Source organism: Rhodamnia argentea, chromosome 2, assembly GCF_020921035.1.
Source record: "Rhodamnia argentea isolate NSW1041297 chromosome 2, ASM2092103v1, whole genome shotgun sequence".
Lineage (NCBI taxonomy): Eukaryota > Viridiplantae > Streptophyta > Magnoliopsida > Myrtales > Myrtaceae > Rhodamnia > Rhodamnia argentea.
The window spans coordinates 28,538,643-28,562,612 of record NC_063151.1 but is presented as its reverse complement, the minus strand read 5'-3'; the positions used below and the strand labels follow the sequence as shown (position 1 = coordinate 28,562,612).

General features: G+C 39.8%; 1 protein-coding gene across 2 annotated transcripts; it reads right to left on the bottom strand.

The window, feature by feature from the left end:
- Positions 1–15,695: 15,695 nt before the first annotated feature.
- Positions 15,696–20,749, bottom strand: LOC115727561 (WD repeat-containing protein 25). 2 transcript variants are annotated; one of them, XM_030657790.2, is made up of 5 exons: positions 20,410–20,749; positions 19,347–19,517; positions 18,004–18,488; positions 15,870–16,270; positions 15,696–15,812 (listed from the first exon to the last, which is right to left on the bottom strand). In XM_030657790.2, exons 1-4 carry the CDS (start codon positions 20,693–20,695, stop codon positions 15,899–15,901), a joined length of 1,314 nt encoding a protein of 437 aa, XP_030513650.2. In that variant the 5' UTR covers positions 20,696–20,749; the 3' UTR covers positions 15,696–15,812; positions 15,870–15,898. The 2 variants fall into 2 exon arrangements, with proteins under 2 accessions (XP_030513650.2, XP_048131349.1); XM_048275392.1 differs by having other exon boundaries at positions 15,696–16,270.
- Positions 20,750–23,970: the final 3,221 nt, after the last annotated feature.

The following is a 23,970-nucleotide window of genomic DNA, read 5'->3' as shown; positions in this document are numbered from 1 at the left end:
ACCAAGGGCATTCTTGTCAATTCCTATTTCCCCATTCTTCTTTTTTTTTTCCTTTTACTTTCTCTTGTGTGGAGATGACAGAACGGGTCTATAACTCATATATTAACACATTAAATTTAATGGCGTAGGTTGTAAATAAGTCATCTTAAGTTTTAAAAACAAACTTAAGTGGGTGACATATAAGTTACTTAACGACTTAATAGGTCTTAAACGAGTTACCTAACTATGTTAAGTAATTATCACAATCAAATCATTTTTTAATAATTTTTTATAATTTTGCATTTTATTTTTTATTTTGTTTTTTTTTCTGGAAATTCTATGAGGGCCGCTTACCAAACCGTCATCGATCACGCCACAAGGCAAGAGCCGCAAAGCCTCGCTAGTAGCGGGGGAGGGTCATAGGCCGCAACCCTCTCCAAATCCGGCAGAGGAACCGACTCTCGCCCGTGGCCTTGCCGGACTTAGAAGGAAAAAAAATTATAATTATAATTTTTATTATTTAAATTTATAAAATTTGTCCATAATTTTTGGCAATATGATTTTTTTAAAGAATTTATAAGAAGTAAATTATTTTAGATTGTATTAAATATGAAAGTATTTTAACAATATGAATCTATATGAGTCGAGAAATTTACATTACAATAAGTGAAACATAAACGGCTTATACAAGTTAATTTGGGCTGGATAATTTATTACCCATTTAATAAATTTATTTTTCTCCTTTTTGTATTTTATTTTTTCGTTTCTACTGCCCGAGCATTCTAAGGTCAAGTTCGAAATAGTCTTGGCGGTCATGTAGGCATAGAAAACGATGACATGCAATTTGCAAAGCTCACAATGATTTGACTTACTATCATTTGTCATCTCACCCAATTTGGGGGCACATCAGCTGTTTTACCTCATGATGAGTTGGCTTGTGATGGGGTTAAAAAAAAGAAAAAAGTTGTATTCAACTATTTTTATTGGGATGTAATAGGCAACTTTACTTTTGAAAGTAAACAAAATTTCAATTCACACCGGGAACGATGTTACGAACCGATTTGAGTGTAATCGGCACTGTTGAAGGCGGTAATTCTGACTCTTATATAAGACTTTTCCACTTAGAAAAAAAAATCGTGTCTCCTTCCTTGTAAAATATACTTAACAAGTGTTTTGAATTCATCCGATATCGTGAACGCACTTAAAAAACGGTCTCAACCTTAAGATTATTTGATTCTTTTTTCTATCTTTCCTAGCTGATTACTTATCTCGCTGCTTATGAGAATGAATCTCAGCCTCAATTTCGATCTTTGCACTTTGCACGTGTTAAAATTGGAAGGCAAAGAAAAAAGAGCACCCGATTTTGTAGCTCTCTTGAGAAGTGATCAAAGGTGCTTGCCGTACAAGGAAAACCGGGAACCCACTCGGAATCCACCCTCCAGCGAAGGTGTCCGAAAGGCGCAAGGCAGCGTCCGCAACCGGCCACACCCGGTTCAGGTAAGCGGGATTGACCGGCAACCCGCAGCAAGTACTACCGGTTACATGCGCGCTTGTACCGTGGGTGTCCCACGAAATACCGGCAGCCATCGCCGAATTTGGCTTCGCGGGTCACTTGCATTTCCCGGTAACAGAAACACGGCGCCTGTCCGAAAAGATCTTTTTTTTTTTTTTAATAAAAAAAGAAAGAGACCTTCTCGTCTCGGCCCCCGAGAATTTGAGTCAACATCTCGCGAGCGGCGACATCGCGCAGTGGTGTTCCAGTACGGTAAACAACTTTGGGAGGAGGCGAGGGAGGCGGGGTCGGGGTTCCTTGTTGGAGCGTCCAAGTGGGGCCCCGACAGCTGGCTACCTAATCACTAGTCTGACACGTGTCCGAATGGGAGTGTTCGCTGCCTTCACGTACCTTCGGAGCTCATGAAATCCATAAGGTTCGAGCGTTCACATTTTAACAAACGTGAGGTTTCACATAAGAAGCTATGATGCGAAAAAGCGTCTTTTGGGGCGGATTTTTCTTCTTCGAGTAATTCGAAAAGAGCTTGGGGCTATGCATCAATTGATGCCTTGGTCAGCTGTTTATTCATATTCGTGCACATCCTCATAGGTGTTGATGTTGAATTAATGCGACGCGACCGATGAAGGGATACACATTACGTGAGCGTTTTGTAGTTGGGATACAAACTCTTTTTTTTTTTTTTGTATCTTAAGATGGTGCATAGTAATCGAATACTCGGCTTCAACTTGCTATGACTATAATCGCGTAAAAACAAGTCGATGTCCAAATGACTTAGCTCCATTTAATAGAACGCTACGAACAAATGAAGCTATTTCTTATTCTCGAGACATGGCTCATTTAGCGTAGAAAAATAAATGCCATCTACTCATTTCCTGACATTAAGTGACTGACCTCTATAACTTGAACGATGTCACCTTAAATTGGGTTAGTCCTCTAGAGTGAAGTTGTTGCAAATTTATCCATTATCCACACATATATGTATAATGAAATGTGATCGCATTAATGCGTCGGAAAAGTTCAATCCAAAAGCTTAAATTTATAAATGGAGAGAGACCCCATGAATAGAAAAAGCATGTAGGACTTGTCATCAAGCGATGTGGAGAAAACCGCGCGAATATAAAAAAAAACATATAGGACCTATTGTCAAGCAACGCGGCTTTTCGGGCTGAGAGAGATCACGTGAATATAAATAACGTAAAGGACCCGTCTAATGATCCAGTCAGTACGTAGTCCGTTGTGGTTCGAAAAGGAACCGATCCGATTTCTCCTTCGCGGAATGTGAACACGGAATGGCCACTAAAGAGTCAAAATGGAGGAATACTTAACCAAACTGGATGGCCAATAATGTGCAATTATTGATGAAATGAAAATCGGACCGACAATTACAGTTCTGACTTTGATTTCTATTGTGTTCATGACACATACATATCTAATCTAGAGATAAAATCTACCCTCTGGCGTGTGGAGGCAAGCTAGAAGACTTTCTAATGTCTGTGACAAAGCTTGGCGACATATTTTTCCATGTGTGCATCGCGTGGAAATTGACTTTCTTGGGTTTTCAATCTTTCTTTTTCCTGCCACTTCACTTTCAATGCGCAAAACGAGAAGGAGAAGAAGAAGAAGAAGAAGAAGAAGACGAGATTAGCTTGTTTCTTAATTTGACTTTTAGATTTGCTTTTGAGTCTACTGCTTTTGGTTGGAAATTAACTTTCGTAATAGCATCTTGATTAGAATAAGCAAGATGGGGAACACGGAGGGCGTTTACCATTTGTGCTTCAAATGGCAATGGAAGCCGCTTTCGTGTACGTGTATGACTATATCTCATGATATTTAAAGCTTGACTCGTCATTCATGAGTTGATAATGTTTGCTCAAGCTAGTCGATTTGCATAATCCGACATCATGACTCGATAAATCTCACTTTATCCGGATGATTCACTTGCTCCAAAGTTTACAAGAAGATGTCAATTGTGCTAATTGAGCTCTAAACTTTTTTTTTGTCTAGTCAATTCAATCGTAAACACTTTCAAGTTTTGTCAATTGAGTTTGTTCGGTCAATTTTGGTCGGAAACTGGCGACGGACGCTACCCATTCTACATGGCTTGACAAGTTCTGATGTAGATAAATTTTATTAATATTATGAACTTTTTTATAATTTTTTTTATTTTCTTTACCTTTTTTTTTCTCCTGGCTTGTGGTCGGAATGCTCTCACGTGGCCAGATTTGGAGACGAAAGCGAATTCCAACTTCCTTAATTACTATATTTCTAGTGTTTTTCCCTCTATTTCTTACTAAAAAACTTTAGCAATGACAACATACTTAAAGATTGTCGGATTCTTTTCATCCTCATAAAATGTTGTGCGAATTCATTGAACCGCGATAGTTAATACAAAGCAAAACCTTACCTCACATTATTAATCTGTAGATACGATTTTATAAAATGATTAACAATTCACCCACAAAAGTGAAAACCAGCAAAATGAAAAGTAAAAAGAGCCTATCAATAAGACTAATCATCTTCTCTCGTCATCAATCAGTAATCACCCAAAAGCAAAAACAAAACTCTAGGCCAGCTGGTGCTGCATAATCGCCACGTCAACACAGGACCCTCCTCTGAGGACGCCTCCGTGCTCGACACGTGTCCGCACCCCCCGCACATGTCGCCAGCTTGTCTACACCCTTTTGACCAAAAAAAAAAAAAAAAAAAAAAAAGAATCCCCACACCCACAGCTACAGGTAGGAGGGGGGTCACGTGTCGCGCACGAGGCCGGGTTGACCCGTCAACGAGTCGACTGGTAGTATGATTGGACGGTCAAGAGCCCCAGCAACAGTTGACTGACGCCCAGTAAAAAATTATTATATTTTCGATGCAAGGGGAGGGGTGGGGCCCACTTGTTCTCTTCCACCTTCCCCTCGTCCTTTGCTTTGGTGAGGGCGGGTGCACCGAGGCCGCAGGTAGGCCCGCACCCAAGTTGAGCGCGTTGTGCTCGGGGTGGCGCGCGCGCGAGAGAGAGAGAGAGAGAGAGAGAGAGATGGGCGGAGGGGTCCACGGGAATGTAATTATTACTTAATGAGAGACCGCAAAATAGGAAGAAAAAGTTAAACATAAAAAGAATAAGAGAGGGTCAAGCAGTTTTGATCTCATGAATATTTTGTGCCTCAACTATTTATAATGTCTCGTGCCATAAATTTCTCGATATTTCCGGCTCGAGTGTGAGCGGATTTACTGAAAATCTACAAATTCGGTGCGATGTGTAATGCGAGTCACAAAAGTAAATAAAAAGGAAAGAAAGTTCGGATTGGGCTCGGTATGCTGATAAGAATTGTTAGCCTTGCTCGACGTTGAGTAAACCCCAAACCTACTTATCTAGACTTTTCTCGAGTGATGGCACGTTGATCAGAAGTTATCTGGTTGGCACAATTGAAATTTGAAGGCCATCGTCCTATTCATTCCCGCCAAGGTACTAAATAAAATTAAAAAAAACACATTTTTATACAAGCGGGTTCTCTGTTAAGGAACGGTGTTAACATCGCATTCCCAGATTACTTGATGGGAACACATAAGTCCGATTCTCGACCGATGGGATCTGAAAAGTAAATTATAGAAATTTAGGTTATTTCAAAGTTATTTGCAAAACCCGGTGAATGTTTCAAGCAAAAACGCATACACAGAAACATTCGAGAGTCATATATTGTGATTGCATAATGGAAAATATGGCCAAGGAGCCACATGGAGTGTCCGAAGACATTCTTTTGTGTTTTTTTTTGGGCTTTCTGGCATGAAATTTACTTGGTGAAGACCTTGAGAATGGAAAGAGCCTAAGAGGGTGGTGGTGGTGGTGGTGGTGGTGAGTGTGGGAGACAGAGACAGTAATGCAAATCTTTGACCGCTGACTTCCGGGTGGCAGATATGCTATTTTTATCATCCCCAATTCCATTTGACATCTCGAGGAAAATGGTGCGTGAAGGTACGTGCTGCGGGGGTTGGGGGTGCAAATAAACATATCCAAATCATCTTCCATTAGGTTAAAAAAAGAGAGAAAGACTATACGTTAAAAAAACCCTAAGAATCGCTGCTATACGCTCCTTTGTCCCCCATTGCTCCAGCTTCTCTTGTCCCTTTCTTCGTCCCCCACTCTCTTTTCTGCTACCCTTCTCATCGAAACATGTTTAACGTACGTCTCGCGAAGGATTTCCGGTGGGTGAACCAATGAGCACAACAAGGCGTGCATGGCTTTTCGAGCCCTAAGAAGGAGAACGAGAACGAGACTCCATGATTAACGTCAGCGATAAGGTTTCGATCGAGTCCCGTGAAGTATTCCGAGGTTCTTTAAGTGCTGGACCTGTCCTGCTTCTGATGCAGGATCGCGGGGGGTGGTGGGTATTTTTTATTTTTTCTTTAGCGCCTGGACAACGTTAATTTTTTTTTTTCCTAGGAGATGAAGCAATTGGTGCATGGTGGGGGTGTTATACCAAGTTATAGATGACTGGTAACTGTTAATTTTGAACTGATGCGACTGAAGAGGGCTAGCTTTCTTCATGGGAGGATGATGAGCTTTTCTTTTGGGACCTTGTGTCGTGACATCAATATGTGTGCACGACCTCGATGTACAATACTTATTACACACTGCCTAGAATGAAGGCTTCAATTCATGGAGAAGCTCGAAATTATAGGCGAATGAGATAAGAGCCACGTGAGACAAGTCTTGGCCAAATAATACACACGCGCCCGAGCACGCGTGCTTGAAAGTTGTGGATAAGACGAGGATCGTTAATAGAAGTAAACTTTGCTCGCGCGAAAGAAGCTAATCATAACCTTTGAAATCAAAGGTTGAGGAATACTTTCCTAGAGAAAAATCATCTTTAGAGGGGAGGAAGCGGGTAATTTTTATAATTGCCGAAGCTGGTAGCTAGCGTTTTATCATCAAAACGGCGAAAGGCACAAAATCACGAGAAAATGACGAATTTCTTTACTCCAGCATTGTTCGTTAGTTTGAATGTACAGTCGTTTTATGTCGAAAGTGTATCGCTAACAATACTTGTCAAATCATTTAAGCGTCTCCCTGAGGACATGTATGTTTAACCTAAATTCATAGTTTTCCTTTTCAACTCGAAGAAGGGCTAGAAGACCAATGTAACAGCTATGGCCACCCTTTTTAGCAGCTTGGTTTTCCCTTTACCATGCACGTTCCTTTTCATTTACGTTCAGGACTTCACAAACACTGTTTGAATCAAACTCATAGCCGTTAAAAAAGGGATCTTTTTTCTTTCTTTCTTTTTATTTGTCTTTGAAAATCAGATTCAGCTAGACAAGATAATAGAACTGGAAAGTGGAAAATGGAGATACCCTTTATCCCCGCGATATATTTACAGTAGTCCCCTGTCAGAATAAATGTCCTCCGCATCAGATTTCTGCCAAAAGAGAACTGAAATGACAATAATTAAGGGGGGGGAGACAATTACTCCAGAAGAACTGTACAGTTCGAAGCATTATGTGGTGGTGGCCTTAGACCATTCGACAGAAACACCAGTATTCAATCCTCGAAGATCTACAAAATCTGGGCCAAGTGCCGATTTTTTTTTATTTTTTATCTCCTTTCCACCAGAGACTGGTGCAGAAATGATGGCACAGTGGCTCCTGTGAGTCACGAGCTTTTCTTCCATCTTATTAATGAACTTTATGACTCTTGGTTATTATTAAACTCTTCCATGCAGATATGAATCTACGTAAAGAAAAACTTAAGCACGAGGAAAGGTCAGCAATATAGATGGATTTTCCATAGTTAAAAAGAGGCACTGGTTCTCCTCCTTCACGTTGCTCAGGATTCTGTAAAATCATGATGCCACAGCGTGCGAGATATAATCTTTAGGAAGTAGATCCTGGCTTTGCCAACTTGGCACTTAAAAATAGTTTATGGACGATGAATAATTTGACCATAGTTAATTAGGAACGAGATTTTTCGTTTTCTTTTTTACCCACGAGTTCTTTTAAGACCAAGGAGCACCCATGATGTGGTCCCGAATGACATGTGGACTTCGGGTTCTCGGAGGGAAGAGAGAGATGATTCGTGTGAATGTGTGTGCATGTAAAATGATGCCCTTTATCGAATTCATAAAAGGAAGAGTCTTCCCGAGATCGTTAAGCCAGGATCTTGCTTAATGCGACATTAGGGTTATTATTACCATTGACTAAACGACATGACCGAAACCCTATTGGCCAAATTAGGAGATCTGATGGGAAGCCATTTGATAAAAGTGAAGTGCAAGTGGCGCAAAACACATGCCGACTCTGTTGTCATTTTGTGAAGGTTTATGAGTAATTATTCTGTCTGCCATCGCCAGCGGAAAATTCTGATTCCACGTGAAATTATCAGGATTAAATCGGACATCAGATTTGCGTAGTTCGATCGATGTGACCTACGTCCACATATATGGAGATCAATAAAGAATTTTACTATATATAGAGCGATACATCGGAGATTACAACTATATTCAAGTTACTAAAAACCTCTCGGTGTTTCACAATCCCAAATTACACAATAACTCACACGGTATTTAGCTTCATAATTTCTCATGAAATAATCTCTTAATTTCAAGAAGGAATTACACAAATTTTACCTCCAGATTTAGTTGGTTTCGGCACTCTATTTCTTCAGGGTGTCATTCACAAGAATCACCTCTTAGATACTCTTCACAATGAAGACACCATTTATATACAGACAAGAGCAGGATTCAAGTAGGAAACCTACTTCAACAAGAAAACCATTCAATAGGAAACCAACTTGACTTAGAAAACTTTTCTCTTTATGCTTAAACTCGAGACATATCTTCAACACAATTCACCACATTTATAGACGACCGGTTCATCATGGACATGAGTAGAAGCAGTTTTCTCCGTCGATGCTGGACATGATAATTAAAGGTCCTTCTTTCTATAATAAAAAATGCACCAATGATCTGAAATTTTTTTGACGCTTCAAAAGGGTCTTTGAATCCCGTGTTATGTCGAGTGTTCGCTGCTCTCTTGGGGTACAATATCATGGTTTTACATGCCCTTTTCTTAAGCAGGAGAATACTTTACTGCCCACAGGAAGAGAAAAGCTAGCTAGCTTTTGTTATGTCTTTCCATGCAAATAACAATAATAATGGGTGGGTGCAACAGTCCAGCAACAGTTTTTATTCACCTTTATGGTCAGTAAAAGTAGCCTTATACCCTAGCTTCATTATTGTTGCTGGATTCTTTATCCACCTCCAGTGAAAAGAAGAGAAAAGTAACGAGTCGAAAAGTATCATCCGTATGAGACATATCTAATTAACGGGGTATCTTAAGGGCATATGATGTTTCGTCCTTATATTTATTTAAACAATTGTTCGACCATGTCCCTGCCTTTAAAAAATAGGGAAAAGTGCCAAAAACGCACATCATTTTTCACCCAATAACCACTTTGTATCCGTACTTTTTGAAAATTATCAAATACTTTACTAAGAGTTATTTCTTAGAATAGAGATGTTTAAGTGGTCATTAGGTCAAAAGTGAGCATTTTTTTTTTTAGTGTTTTCCCTTTGAAATATGCATTCATTGGAAGAATATGTTGCTAACATCAATTCTCAAAGATTAAAATAGCCTCACTGTGACTGATTCGACAGCGCATTGGTCGCGAAAAAGTTTGTGTGCGCAATCTGTTTCCTTCTGTGCCCCTTAGGCGCACACTCTTTTTTCCGACAGACAATCTCATGTAGGCAATTATTTCTGCACGTGGCCATGTCTCTACTATTACATAAAACAAACTCACTAAGACATTTCTAAACTTTAACCTTTTGATCAAAACTCCATGAGAGGCCATGCCGTTTGTTAAGATAAAAATTCTACACATACCAAAGGAACTCCAGGCATATGTTTTGGCTTTTATATATTTCGTATTTGCGGGTTTTTTATGTGCTGAAAACCGTGTCTTGATGACGTATTTATGCCAAAGCATTCCTTCAAAAATCTTTGCTTGCATTAAGAGGATGATCTTCCATTAGCTAGGGGATGGAAAATCCACCTTCTTTCATGATTTTGTTGATGGAAGGTTCGAGCGGGAGATCCGGAGCACTTTCGTCGCATTATTACGGCCTCATCCCACGACGACGTTTCCTTCGACGGATGCTCTAGCACGACAGTAAAGAACCGATCAGACGATAACCCGATTCAGCTTTTGTTCCTCCAAAGGGTGTCCAAAAAGGAAAAAAGGCAAGAAATATTCTGCAGTATTTTGCTTTTTTCTCTGCAGATGTATTCTCTCTTTCCATGGCGGCAACAGAACGGTGCAGCACTGCGTGTTATCCAAAACTTGACAACGCACATTGTGTGTGCATGAAATGGAGGGAGACCAATGCATTATGCGTTTGCAGTAAAAAGTAAAAGTATACTGCGGTCGTCTCTTCGTGAAAAGATAAAAAATTTTAGGGTTCTTTTATCAGGAGCATACGTAAGGACAGGTACCAAAAGATGGTACAGACCCAGTACTTTGTTCTTTACTTTGTTTTCTTGTTTTTGTTTTTTTGGGCGAGGTTTCTTTGGATGGAGACCTTTGAACAGTACGTGTCATTTCGGTTCATAGCTCTCGGACACTCGGACAAGTTATGGTGGTCATCCTGTCGGCAAAGAAAGGAAAATGTATGGCATAGTTCTTGTCGACGGGAATAAGACTTATCAATGTTAATGTGGACAATATTATTGAAGACAGAACCCTAAAGAAGAGTCGGCGTCATACACAAGAAGGAATTTCACCATTAGTCCCATGGTGACAATGTTGGGATGTGGTTCATATTCTCCTGTGAGAAGAAAGCACGTAACAAGAAGTGCGGAGTGCTAATTATAGTAGAATCCTTTGTTTGACGTAACTCTAGTTAAGGGTGAATTGGGAAACAATCTCGTGTCTCGATTTCTCTTTCTCGCTTTACTTTTTATTTCGATTTGATTGTGCGCTGAATCTTAATAGGCAAAAATATCGAAGGTGCAAGATTTGTCCTTAGATGATAAAATCTCGTAGAAGCTCACCAGGAACACGTAAATGACGTGTGCTTAGGAATTAGCCACGTTATTCGATTATTGTACGACATTTTCTTGACGAAAAAGTATTTCGTAGCAAGAATTCTCGATAATTTTTGTTGAGCTTAATTAGATCAACTACGAGAATCCTAGGATAGCTCAAAGCCAAAAGTCATCGAATTCAATTAATCCCATGAGAATAGTATATAGTGGCAGGACATGTGCGGTCGAATAAGGTTATGACGAGAACTTGATTTCCTACAACACTAATTCGAAAAAAGAAACAGAAAATTCTTATGCGAAGATGTATCGACGTCTGACTTGATAAAGCCAAAAGTCGAAAAACAGATCGCTGCTCGGCCCAATGTTAGAGCGACACGCCGAACGGTCGGAACTATTCATATCTGTCGGAGACTCGTTCTACTAGGGAGACTCGATTGTATAGCCTAGGATGGTAGTGCTAGGGATACAAGGAGACACTGCTTTGAAAAGCGGACCCGAACACAGTGGGATCGTTGGAGCTAAAGTCAACATCCTGATCAAAGCTAATTGGATGCACCGGGCAGGGCGTTTTCAACGTGACACCAAGTGACGCTAAAAGTTACACGTCTCTCCCCCACGATTTTCCGAGTAGTTCCATCGATTCATCAATCTACAAGAACTTGTTCCCCGGAACATCCGTCAAGTTATGTGACGGATGTGGATGTTTCCGTCAACTTTGGCCTTTTGGAGGTGCTTTCTCTCCTTATTCCCTCTACCCTCTCAACTTTCATGGCTAGCGATCTCAACCCGCATTCGATCCTTTCACGACCATTATGATTCCCCTGATGGAGCTTGCTGTTCCAGGGTCTCTATCCTACTGGTTTAACTAGCACTCAATCCCTCTCTCTCTCTCTCTCTCTCTCTCCAGCGCGTGACCTAGGGACACTATTCATGCTCTCGGCTATAGTCGTGAACGTCAATTCTGTACATCTTCTGAGAGGACCTAGAGAAGATACATGTATCTATTGATGTGCCGACGACGAACAATTCGAGTTTCCTCATTATTGTGTCACATTCCGAGATCGCAACCCGAGCCAAAGAGCAGGAAAGTTCCGGTTTTATCGTTTACCATGTGTTGGAAACGTAGATGGTGTTTCCTTCAACAGTATGGTCACTATTGTAGGAACAACAAGATTTAGAACCCTTAGGTTTTGGATTAGATCGTGATGAATGAATGAAGAGCTATTTAACTTGATTTTGGGTGCATCCATGGTGGACGTGATCGGGGTGTGTAAATGCCGTCGACAAAATTCCATATGTTTCCTAAAGGTTTCGAGCATCTTTCTTCTATGATTATCTACCCTTTCCCGGAGTTATGTTTGCTATAAAACCAAAGAAATAACATATTGGCCATGCATCATCCAACGTGCTATAGGCGAAGACTCTTAAAATGGATATTTCATTTGTCTACCTCCATGCAATTGCTTCGGATGGCTTGCTTATGGAAAAATATTTTAGAAACCATGCTGTCTTCCCAAAACTAAGTTCGAGATCATTTATGAACAGATATTATGTGACGTACCTATGCGTTGACATATACTGTAGCTATATTTTCTCCACAGTCGATGGAATTTTACGTGGAGAAAAATGGGTACTAGGAAAAGAAAACCAGAATAAATGAATGCGAAATGTATATGTTTTCGCATCATAAGATGAGTTCTTATAATATGACGTAACAAATCACAGTATGTGTCCCCCTGAGAAAACAAAAAAAATAAAAAAACTGTTGTTTTCCCATAAGATACATGTTATCATTAATTTCCTCTAAATGCTCAGAATTATGAGATATCCTAACACAAAGGATACTGTACTTGGAAACGATAGCTCGCTTCCCGACAAAGCTAAAATCAAATTTGTCTTACTATCCAGAGCACCGTTAATTATCACAGTCCGAATCCAAATCGAGATTTGCAGAGAAAACAGAAAAGAGAGGCTGGACTCGACTCCCTTCTTCTAGATTTTGTCTTCAACCAGTGACAGCAATCAAGACATGTTTGCAATCGTGTCTGTACCGAGCAGCATCATTACGAAACAAAACTAACCCTAGCTTAATAATAATCTCTGCTAGGTTTATAGCGAGGTACGACATGATTTATGTACGACTCGCCATTAATCAATACAGGGAGTGCCAAATGCTCTACATGGCCCATTTTGCATTCCCCTATAAGGAAATGATTCCTAAAATGGGAGACGACAACAGTTCTAAACGGTATCATTCCCCGCCTAAACCCTAGGTTTTTTTTCTTTTTTTTTTGTGGTTACTGTTGGAGAGAGAGAAGAGGGGAAATCATAGAATCTTATGACCAACCCCGATGGATGGCTCTTTGGTGCTGGCCATAAATCACGTGGCGGTACCATTGGAATGAGTTTGTCGGCTCACTTTTCGAGGCGAGGATTGAGAGATGTGTTCTGTGTCGAGGCACGGACATTGAATATGGTCGAGCATGTAGATGGAGATAAACATGTAGACGCAATTATGGATCGCAAGTACGTTGAATTGGCGATGACAAGATTTGATGCGAGGGGAAAAGGAGAACAAAAAAGAAAAGAAAAGGGTGACAAGATGGATCGAAAAGGGGGAGAGGAAGAGACATATAAACATTCAGAATATGAGCCCGATGACCACAAACGGGTGGCTTTTGCACGGGCATAAATTCATATTCCCTTTAGTTGGTTTGTGTTTCGTCCTCTCCGAAACTCATTTTAATAATGATGAATGTACTGAGATTATATCATATCGATTATAGAAAAAGTTGATGATCGATTTATGTATGAGAGAAGTCTCATCATTTGAGTTAACATTTAAAATGAAAGAGACTCAAGATCGTCTAAAATTAGTATCAGAGCCAGATTTTGTGGGCAAGATTCGTGTTGCTGCTGCTCCAATTAACGATTGATGTGTGAATAGGAGATTGTTGGGGCTACCTCGTGTCGACTGTGAAAGATGCTCGTGTTAATATGGAAGAAACCAAGATTTCCTGCGTCAAGTGGGGTTGATCTAGGGCGTGGAGTTCATGACCTATCCTCATTGACTTGATTTGCATAGGTTAGCACTTTAAGACCCATCTTTTCATGTCTCCTTCGGCCTATGTAAGTGGGGCACTAACTCACCAACAACACCCGCTTGACCACAAGAAGTAGCCAACATAACAAGTGTCTATGTATCTCTCTTTTAGCTGATGATTGAAGTCATATGGAGGGAGGAGCAAGGGGCATACTTAGAGAGAGAGAGAGAGAGGGAGAGAGCTCAACTTTTTATGTTTCTTTTCCTTTGCTTTTGATAGCTTTCCATGTGTTCTTGAAAAGGAATTGGATGGGAAAACATTTAAGAAATGGGGTGACAAAGAGATAAGAGATTTAGATTCAGTCAGTGAGGTTGTTATTTATTTATTTTTATTTTTTTGGGGGGAAAGGGATGTTTGAGACCAGCTAATGTGGGGAACAGATTTATGTCAAAGTTGAAAAGAGAGAGAGAGGAGAAAATTTTACAATAGGCACATAGGTATTATAACAGTGTTTGTTGCTTTAAATAGACTAGGGATAACACTGTTATCCAATGGAAATAGATTTAAGAGGGGCACTGTGGACCCGTGATTGTTGCTGATAATTGCTGCCTTGTCTAGATAGTGCTACTGCAAGAAGGAAATATAATCACTTCTTTATTAATCCACGTCTAATTTCTTTCCTTTCCCAATAATTCCATCTACTTGACCGGCCTTGTTCTTGCTGGTAAAGAAGAGTTGGTCCCAATGATAAAATCCAACTAAATGCAAGATGGTGTCCCTTTTTTTTCTCCTTAAGGTGGTGTGTCATGTCTCCAAATACAAGTTGAATTATTGAAATCGACCCCCCATGAAGAATGGAAAGGCAAATTCATGATTATGTCTTGCTTTGAATTTCTATCTCTCTCTCGCTCTCTCTTTTGGCCCCCCCTCTCTCTCTTTGCGTTTGCCTTCATTCTCACGAGAGGGAAGTGGGATGAACTCAGTTCATGCTCCCTTTGGTCATTTTTTCCTTTTTGTTTTTATCCCTCCCTTTTGCCCCCACCTCAAACCTCCTCAATGAATCCTACATGGGTCTTGTGGTGGTAGGTACCAGTTAGGAGGAGCACCCACCTTTTGAACGCACATGTTATTATTTCCATTATTTGAACCTTTAGTGATGCTACTCTTTCTCCTTTTCCAATGTCTCCCATATGTTTACGCGGAAAAAGGAAAGTGGTGCTACGTCTGAGTTTTAAGGAGATTCGAGGAGGAAGACGATAAACTTTGGCAGAAAGGTAGCGTTAGGCCTATTTATGTCTCGTAGATGGCAATGGCATGTGCCTGATGTCGCCCGGTTTCATCTGATTAGGGAGGATTGTGGAAATGAACCTTTCCACACTCCATATTACTAGCAAGTCCTCTTGTTTTCAGCTCGAGAAGACCATTCTCGTGGCGTCCATTATGGAAATCAACGGTCTCCGCATACTTCTCATCGCTTCACTTGGTCTTTCCGGTTATTCAATTCCTTTATCTCCAGTTCTTGCCATGTAGGTTTAAAGGAAATTGCCAAACATGATTCCCTCTTCGTGGGTCTCTTACGTGCAAATTGGGTCAGAGAATAGGATCACTACCTCTAGTTTGTATGTGACACGCCCATTTAACAAGCAAAAGGTGAGGGATATTAAAGCCCACTGACCAGACTAAGAGGCCTTCATCTTGGGCCAGGCCCTACACCAGATGAGATTTTCCTCTCTTTCCCTTCCATATAATTGAAGATTCTTGACCAACAGTAGGAAAATCTCAATTTGATTCTGCCATTTGATCTCCACTTTCAGTGGATGTCCTTATTCTCGGAGAATGATAAATGGAGTTACCATCTCATATGAAAAAGGTGACACTTGACCTGGATAGTTCATCTAAACTATTAATCACCAACCTATATTATGGGGTGCAACTTGACTATATTTCAGATGGCAACTCACTAACCATTTTGCCTCCTGTCTCAGATCACATCATGTCAGATCCAAATGTGGCAAACCTCACAACTGTAATCCACATTATGCTTCTTAAATTTGGAAAGGCAACAACTTGATGAAATATCTGCAATCTTGTGGCAAACAAGCAAGAGAGAGAAAAAAAACAACTTCCCACAAATTTCGAGAATTCCACGGAGCAACCAGATTAGAAGTTTACATGACAAATGAGAGAGAAACCAAAATCGACAGTCTTGCACGTCTGCTGACAGTCACATGCGGTTAGTATAGCTGTACCTTTCTCATTCTACTGAAAAGGGAGGGTGGGGGGGGGAAATTGTCTATTAGCTTGTATGAGTCTGGATTAGAGCAAGCTACTCTAACACCGATATATCTCCAGCCCAGCTGCAGACTGCAATCAAATTCGATATACTAGGGTGGAAAGCCACATCCACGCATGGTGATGTGTACGCCTTAGTTTTACGGAGAAGCTCAGATGACCCATACTTGTAAAAGTATATGGAACCTTCTGAGGAGCCTGTTGCGAGCATTTCACCGTCTAAGCTGAAGTTGCACTTGATGGGGAACCCAGAGACTCCATGACCCTCGTACCTTTTATATTTGTCAAGCCGGAAAGGGGGGTTTGAAGAGAAAAGGGCGATATAATTTCCATTTGACTGGGCAACAAAACAAGGCTCAGTTGGATGATGCCTAATACAGGTGCAGGTATAGGCCTCTCCATAAACCTGTGAGAGAGACGTACGGATTTACCGTACTAGATAAGTAGATATGTACAAAGAAATTTGTAGAACTATTGCCAATAAGATCCACCATTTGAACCAGTAATACTACCGGTTAAGGTAACATGTAGCTAAATACTTGAGGCATAAGATGACCAGAATATTTTCTTAGGTAACAAGCAATTGCAGTTTTTAAGGCCGTCTTCTAATGTTGGCGTGATAAATCTTTCTTCCTAATTAGAACATCGGTTCCGAATCAACACTTCTCTAGTTGATTGTGAAAATCCCTTAAATCAATTCCATATACAAACCTGTCTGGTCCTATTTCATCAAAGACTAGTAGAGAGACTCAGGATCGACCTGACGGTAAACTGTGTAACAGTTTCGACTTCTTTCCTTCCTATTATTTCCCTCTTCTCTGCTTTGTCTGAACTAATTTCCTTAGACCTTTACTCTACCAGCTTCTTTTACCGATGCATCTATGCTTATTAAAGGGGGCAAAAACTTAGGGCTTCAACACATGAATAAGCAAAGTATTAGGTCCTCTAGGAGCAAATGTTGTAGGTGCTTCAGGAGCAGCAGCCAAGTGGGACAAGCATAAGAATGTATTGGTAATTATGTTGGTCCTGGATTAAGTAAAACATCTACTCCGGCAGACCTAAAATATTGTCCGTGTCATGACTCCAAGAACTCGAGTTGAGGAAAGAGACTTCTGGGGACATAAGGTACAGAAGCTCTAGATAGATTTCTCTATGACTAGCAGAGAGATGATGAGAAACTGAGTTCTAGAATGAACTTTTGACTCATGTGGCAAAGGACCGCATGACGATTATGAGGCAGAGTCCCCTCAAAAAGTTTAATCTAATGGATATAATGAGGCCACATCTATCACTATGGTCCAGGAAATAATATTGAATTGGGCAATGCCCGGGATACTAAGACCCACTCACTAAATTGGTTTACTAAGTATATAGTCTCTCTATAGTGGCTATTTAAGTTAGTGTCTTATTTAAGCATCCAACAGGAATCTGACACATCACTTAGCTAGCAAACATAATAGAAGAATCATAACATCTTTAGTATCAATCCATTGAAAATTTATCATTTGCCCAAAATAATGGAACCATATCATTTGGTATGCAAAGTAAAAGTGACAACAGATCTGGCTTGCCATATACGTAAATGATTTAGACCAAAAAAACACATACATAACATCTTTAGTATCAATCCATTGAAAATTTATCATTTGCCCAAAATAATGGAACTATATCATTTGGTATGCAAAGTAAAAGTGACAACAGATCTGGCTTGCCATATACGTAAATGATTTAGACCAAAAAAACACATACATAACATCTTTAGTATCAATCCATTGAAAATTTATCATTTGCCCAAAATAATGGAACTATATCATTTGGTATGCAAAGTAAAAGTGACAACAGATCTAGCTTGTCATATATGTAAATGATTTAGACCAAAAAAACGCATACATAAATGATTGTATCCCCATGCCAAAAGACGAATATCAGGTTTGATTCTTGACAACAATCTTCAGCATGCTCTGCTTTGGCTTGCAGTTGTTTAAATTAAACACTATCAATACACATTAACTACGCATAGCACTTCCAAAGCCCGAATTATGAGAGCTTTACATGCAACTTGCACATCAAAATAAGACTTGCTCTCTAAAAGAAACTGAAACAACTATAGCAAATCAGTCATAATTAGTGAATGCTGACCTGATTGGAAAGAGGAACCTGCCGGGAAACATCCCAAACTATTATTGCATTTTCGCTGATATTGCTAAAGGAGACATCACTGGAAGAGATGAATTGCTTGCCATCTAGGGAAAACTCCAAATCAAGGATTGGACCAAGTTGACGTACATACTGATGTGTTGCTCTGCCAGTTCTGACATCCCATAACCTGAGCTGGCCTTTTGCTCCTCCCGAAAGGAAAAGGTTGAAGTTTTCTGGGTGGAATTTCACAACATTGACAACTTGGTCCTCCTTGAATACCTGAGTCTCTACCCCCTTTTCAATATCAACCAACCTTGATGTGCAGTCATATCCACAGGAAAGTACATGCCAACCAAGCTTTGACCACTTCACATCTTTCACTGCGGTATTGTGGTGGCTCAGAATGCGTGCTTTCTTGTGATTTTTACTCCACACGTTCCATATGAAGACCTTATGATCCATGCCAGCCGATGCAAGAAGATGAGCTGTAAACTAACTCTAGTAAACAGATTAATTGGGAGATAATGAGTGCAAAGCAATTACCATCATAAAAATGGAGGCAAAACAGAACAGGAATGAACGAATTGTTTTGTGCATATAGATGATGTGAGAGGCCCCATCAATATGCAGGTGTTTCACGTTTGGTTTTTACGTAATGAGACCACCATAGAATGCACGTTACCGCAAACTTAAACTCATGCATTGACCTTAAAATGAACTAATGCAAATTTGATCATGTTATAGTCATGACAGACTCTTATAGTAGGACAAAGCAGGTCTCTTGAATAAAGTTTTTTTATTGTGTGCCAAGATGCACCACATGGATCTGTATTTGCAAATTCCCTCTAATTTGGCCTATGCACACAGAAATTTAGACATGATCAATTGTCCCAGATATGAAACCACAGTTGATCATAGGGAATGTCAAGAAGAAACAAGGATAAGGTTATCATCAGAGAACCAAATTTCCTCAATTGCATTCTGTTCTTCACTCAATTCACAACCTCATTCTAAGTCCAACACCTGATCCTTGGAGTCGCTAACTCAACAGCTCAAGGAAATAGCGGATAAAATGGGATAGCCAAATTAAAAGTTTCTATTATTTATTAATTCACGTCCATGCTGTGGCTGAAGAATCACAATTGAAGATGCTTCTGGGATTGAGTTCAAGTAACATGTGCCGATAAGTCAGCTCGTGAAGCATGATTCAATGATAAGTGCATCCCAAAGTAAGCTCAAAATATCATAGTGCTAGACCAACCATCTTCTTGAGGAATAACAAAGATCGAATCCTACTGTGCAGAAGCACGTGAGGCAGAAACACTGACATAGCCAGATCTTACCATGACTTTCTGACCATTGGATCGTGTTGACAGCCTTTGTATGGCCCTTTAGAGCTATAGATAGCCTTTCTTGTATTAGACCAAGACGCCCACGACCTTTTGTTTGATGCCTCAACAGTGATACAACATCAGATGGTAGGTCTGAATCCAATAAGCTTGCCATACACGAAACTAACAGCAGAAAAGCATAATGTCAGGATCTCATGTTTCCATCAGTGAGATAGATATGATTCACACAAGCCAGAGATGCAACATCAGAAAGTGATATTCATGTATGCAGCAACGATGCGGAATTTCTGGCAAAGAAAGAACAATACATCAGAATTGTTTTACATTCATCTCAATCCCCCATGTTGCCATTCAAGGGCAGTAATTCAAAAAATTCAGACATAAAATGCACACTAAGGTCAAAAAATTGGCATAGACAATTTAGTCCATCACTTAACTTTGTAAAATTAGCGGTCTATCAAATTGAACAGTATGTGAAGTTTGCCATGAATGTTCAGTGCCAAAGCATTTACAGATGTCCTTTATTTCTCAGATATGTGTAGCTCGTATGCCTTTCTTTTCCAAAATCCTCTACAAACATCTCCAAGAAGTCCGTAGCACACTCTCTCCGAATATAGAATTAACCGTATCTCTTTTCTTAATCCTGATAAATAAATAGGACTTTGACAACTATGAAACCAAATTTTTTTTTTTTTTGGTCGAAATGAAACCAAATTGAATCTCAGCAAAATGGGTCTCTTCCTTTTGCCCTATGCTCAATTTACTCTTTGCCATAGCTTCGTGGCATGACACGTACGCTTAAGCATTCTACAAAACTGTCATCTTCAAATGGTAAGTTCTGATAGCCTGAGAAAGCAGGGCAGTATTTGCTACCGAACCCGGGTTTTGCTAATTCAAATCACCTGACATGGGAAGTACCCAATTACTCAACAATCCACCACCATTCTCAATTACTCATCGTCCCCAAGCTTTCTCAACCGGACAGAGACTGTTGTGAAAACATAACCAAGAACACGGGAATACGAAAGGCTCGAGACAAAGTTATGACATTTACCAGCGGCAGAAGTCGAAGCTGAAGGGTCGGTGTTTGCTGGGTCAAGAACCTTAGTGGATGGTGAACCCAAACCCAGGAGGGCTCGCTCCCTCTTGGATACATATCTACCATGGACAGGAGCTTCTGTCGGAAGAGGATACGACGAGCAATTGGATTTGGGGATGGAGATTGCGTGGTTTTCGGGTCTGGGTCGCTTCGGAGGAGGGTGAAAGGGATGTGAGGGTGCGGGTTCGGGTTCGGGTTCTTCGTCGGAGGAATTTGAGTAAGCGTTGCGCAGCAGATCCATCGTCTGAGTTTATGTCCTCGCTTGGTTTCGTTTGGTTCGGGGTCACTTGAGACCGTATCATTTATTGTCCTTGACCTCGACGAAGTAATTTGATCCCTCCGATGTAAAAAACCAGAAGAAGATGAGGAAAATTCCAAAGGGGAATATGAAGTGATCTCATTTTTTAAAATAAAAATTTAAGATCAACCTTATTTTAAATAAATTATTGAATTCGTCTCATTATATTAAGAAAAATTTTCAAATAATGGTATGAATTGCTCCCATTTTCTTAAAAAGGGTCCGAAGTGGATCTTGTTTCAAATAATGGCCGAAAAGTTCCTCTTTATTTCAAATAAAGGCCCGACCAACTGCATTTTTGTTGTTTTATTTTTTTTTCTTTTCCCATTTCTTTTTTCCCCTTTGTTTGGGCTGGCGTGGGTCACTTATTTGGAATTTTCCCTTGCTTTATAGAAGGGTTTAATCGAGGGTATTTTTGAAAAATTTTATCTTTTATCTTCTTTTCCTTTCTCTTTTTTTTTCTTTAAGAAAGGGAATGACCACCGGCAAGGGTTGGACAGCCTTACCTACCACCGGCGAGGGCAGGCAAAGGCAACCCAACCCTTGCCGATGGCCGACCATTGTATTCAACCAACCACGGGCGAAAAAGAAGAAAAAAAGGAAAAGAAAAAAAATTAAAAAATGTTAATGACGAAAATACCCTTTGTCGAGCTATTCTTTAAAACAATGAAGCTACCTTATGCTCTTATTTAAAATAAGGTTTCAATTTCGGACTCTTATTTGACACGATGAGGGCACTTCAAGCCCTTATTTGTTCCGTCCAAATAAAAAGCCCTTATTTGAAATTTAAAAAAAAAAATGATTTGTTTTGGATTACGCTTTTTCCACTCCCACCATAGCTAAAACATTCCAAATTACAGTATTTTGATAATATTAACCCTTGTGGATTCCATCTTTTTTAAGCATTTTTTTTGTTTGGTTGCGGTGTCTGTCTGTTTTCTTCTTTCTCTTTTGCCGTGGGTCCCATTTTCCTCCTCTTTTTTTTTTTTTTACTTCTCTTTGTTTCCTCTTAATTAGTATCTATATAAAAAAAAACTCACAAAAAACTCCTTTTTGATTTGCTTTAGTCACTTGTCTTTCAGGCCACGTTGCACTTATTGGTTTTTGAATCTTTAATCGAAGTTTGATACCCAAGAATACAATAGACCTAAAGGCTATTGCATTGAATTCCTTAAAGGCGATAAGAATGCGGGGATTCGAACAATTGGCATGTAATAGAGCCTCCTCATTGCGCAAGGGCTTGGATTTGAGGGTTGAGTTCGCAATCATCTCATCAACCCTCTCAATCGTCTGCGATGGCAACTCGGCGGTCGTGATCGGAGTGGCAATAGGAAAGACAATGGGGGCGAGGAGGGCCAAATCCTCACTAGTCTAGAGGATTGTTGTTCTTGAAGGTGGCATTTTCGGTTTGTGTTAGAGTAGGGGCAAATTCAAGTCATGGATCTGGAGGTTGGTAAGTGATGGCAAATCGGCGATGATGGTGATGATCAAGACCAAGAAGACTAAGATGGAGAAGTAGACATCGCTAATGAGCTTGATGAGGATTGGGTGAGCACTTCGGCTCCTAGATTTGAATTTTAATGGGGTTTTTCTGGTTTTCATGATCGATCAATCGAAGTGTTTGATGTGAAATCGGAAAATGAATAACACAAAGAGCGAAAGGGATTGAACAAGGGAGAAGATTGAAGAGAGAAAGAGAGATGAGAAGGGTTTTTTTAATTTAAAAAAATACTTATGATTGAGTTTTGAATTGAAGAAGTGGATATGGAATAGGATTAGTTGGGTGAGGAATAGGTTTTGTGCAAATCTGGGCTTCAAGTACGTTAATAGCTTCTATTAGTGATGGATGTTGGGCCATCAAAAACTTGCCTATCATAGGCACGAGAGGGGTGCTTTAGAAAGAGAGAACATAGAAATAAATAAGAAGAAAGAAAGCGGCACAAAAAAGAGAAAGTGTCAAAACAATATGTTAGGGAGTATTTTAGCCATAGTAGGAGTGAAAAAAACGCCACCCTTTGTTTTTCGTTGTATTTTGTGATAAATTTCAAGTCTTACATCAAGCTATAATTATTTTCGTTAGTAATTACTGATTATTGACCGTGATTAATGAATTCCCTCATAAATTTCATCCTTTTTTTTTTCACAATTATATCACAGCAGCACGCGTGTATCGAACATCATAATAAGGGGTTAGATTTTCAAGCACTCGAAATCGACATCCATATCTAATAAGAAAGTCGGCTAGTACGACACTTGGTGGTTGAGCCACATCATCGGAGAGCTCCATTCTCTCTCAATTCTCTTAACTTTACTTAGACACGTCTCTTTGCATTACTTAGAAAAAACGTTAATCATCTCATTGGATCTGATATAATGCTTTTACAACAATAAATCAACGTTATTTTGCCTTACTTATCGATTTGGATGTAATTTCATTTATAGGTTTTATTAAATTCACCAATTAAAAATATTTTTTCCATATGTCATTGAGGTAAAATGTTTCCATCAATTATTAAAATGGTCTAAGCATACGCACATCTATAACTTGTAATCTTCCATGTACATCCATATAAAAGTAAGTGGGTTTTGTGCATTAAAGATGCCTAATTCATCAAGATCTTTATTTTATTTTATAGAAAATATGCTTTGGTCATTGTAGTTGTAAAAGGGTTTTGGTCATTGATGATGATGAGTAGATACGTCACTTGAAGATTGCAGTAAACGAAACTATTTTGCCGGTGATACATATGTGGGTAATCCAATATCCATTAAATTCGAAAATATTCATACAATAAAAGTTGTGTTTCGATGCTTAACAGTTTCATGAAAAGGTCGCACCGTCAAGGAGATTTGACTTGGCATATTCTATTTCGATATAAATTGATCCTTTATCTCTCTCTCTCTCTCTCTCTCTCTCTCTCTCTCTCATCTGAATAGCTTCGTCATTGACTTGGGCATTCCCACTACTAATAGTCAAGGAAAATGCACTTGCAAAACGAGAGCTTCTTTTGGGCCCCAGCACCAAGATCTGAGTAAAGGCCCATCTTGACATCATTTCAAGCCCAAGCCTAGAAAATGATATTGTTCGAATTCCTCTTATTTCCACCATCTTCCCAAAGTTCCCATCAAGCATTGCATCCTTCGATCTTTCGCAAGGTCGCCCTTCGTTTTTCCTAGAGAGAGCCCTTTGTTAGATCGAAATCGTGTTGCGCTGCAAT

Excerpts from the sequence above, each read along its gene's own strand:
- LOC115727561 (XM_048275392.1), bottom strand. The coding sequence starts at position 20,695 with ATGGATCTGCTGCGCAACGCTTACTCAAATTCCTCCGACGAAGAACCC. Across the intron at positions 18,489-19,346 it reads CCAATGGTCAGAAAGTCATG|CTCATCTTCTTGCATCGGCT; the intron begins GTAAGATCTGGC and ends GTTAGTTTACAG. Across the intron at positions 16,271-18,003 it reads AGGTTCCTCTTTCCAATCAG|GTTTATGGAGAGGCCTATAC; the intron begins GTCAGCATTCAC and ends TCTCTCTCACAG.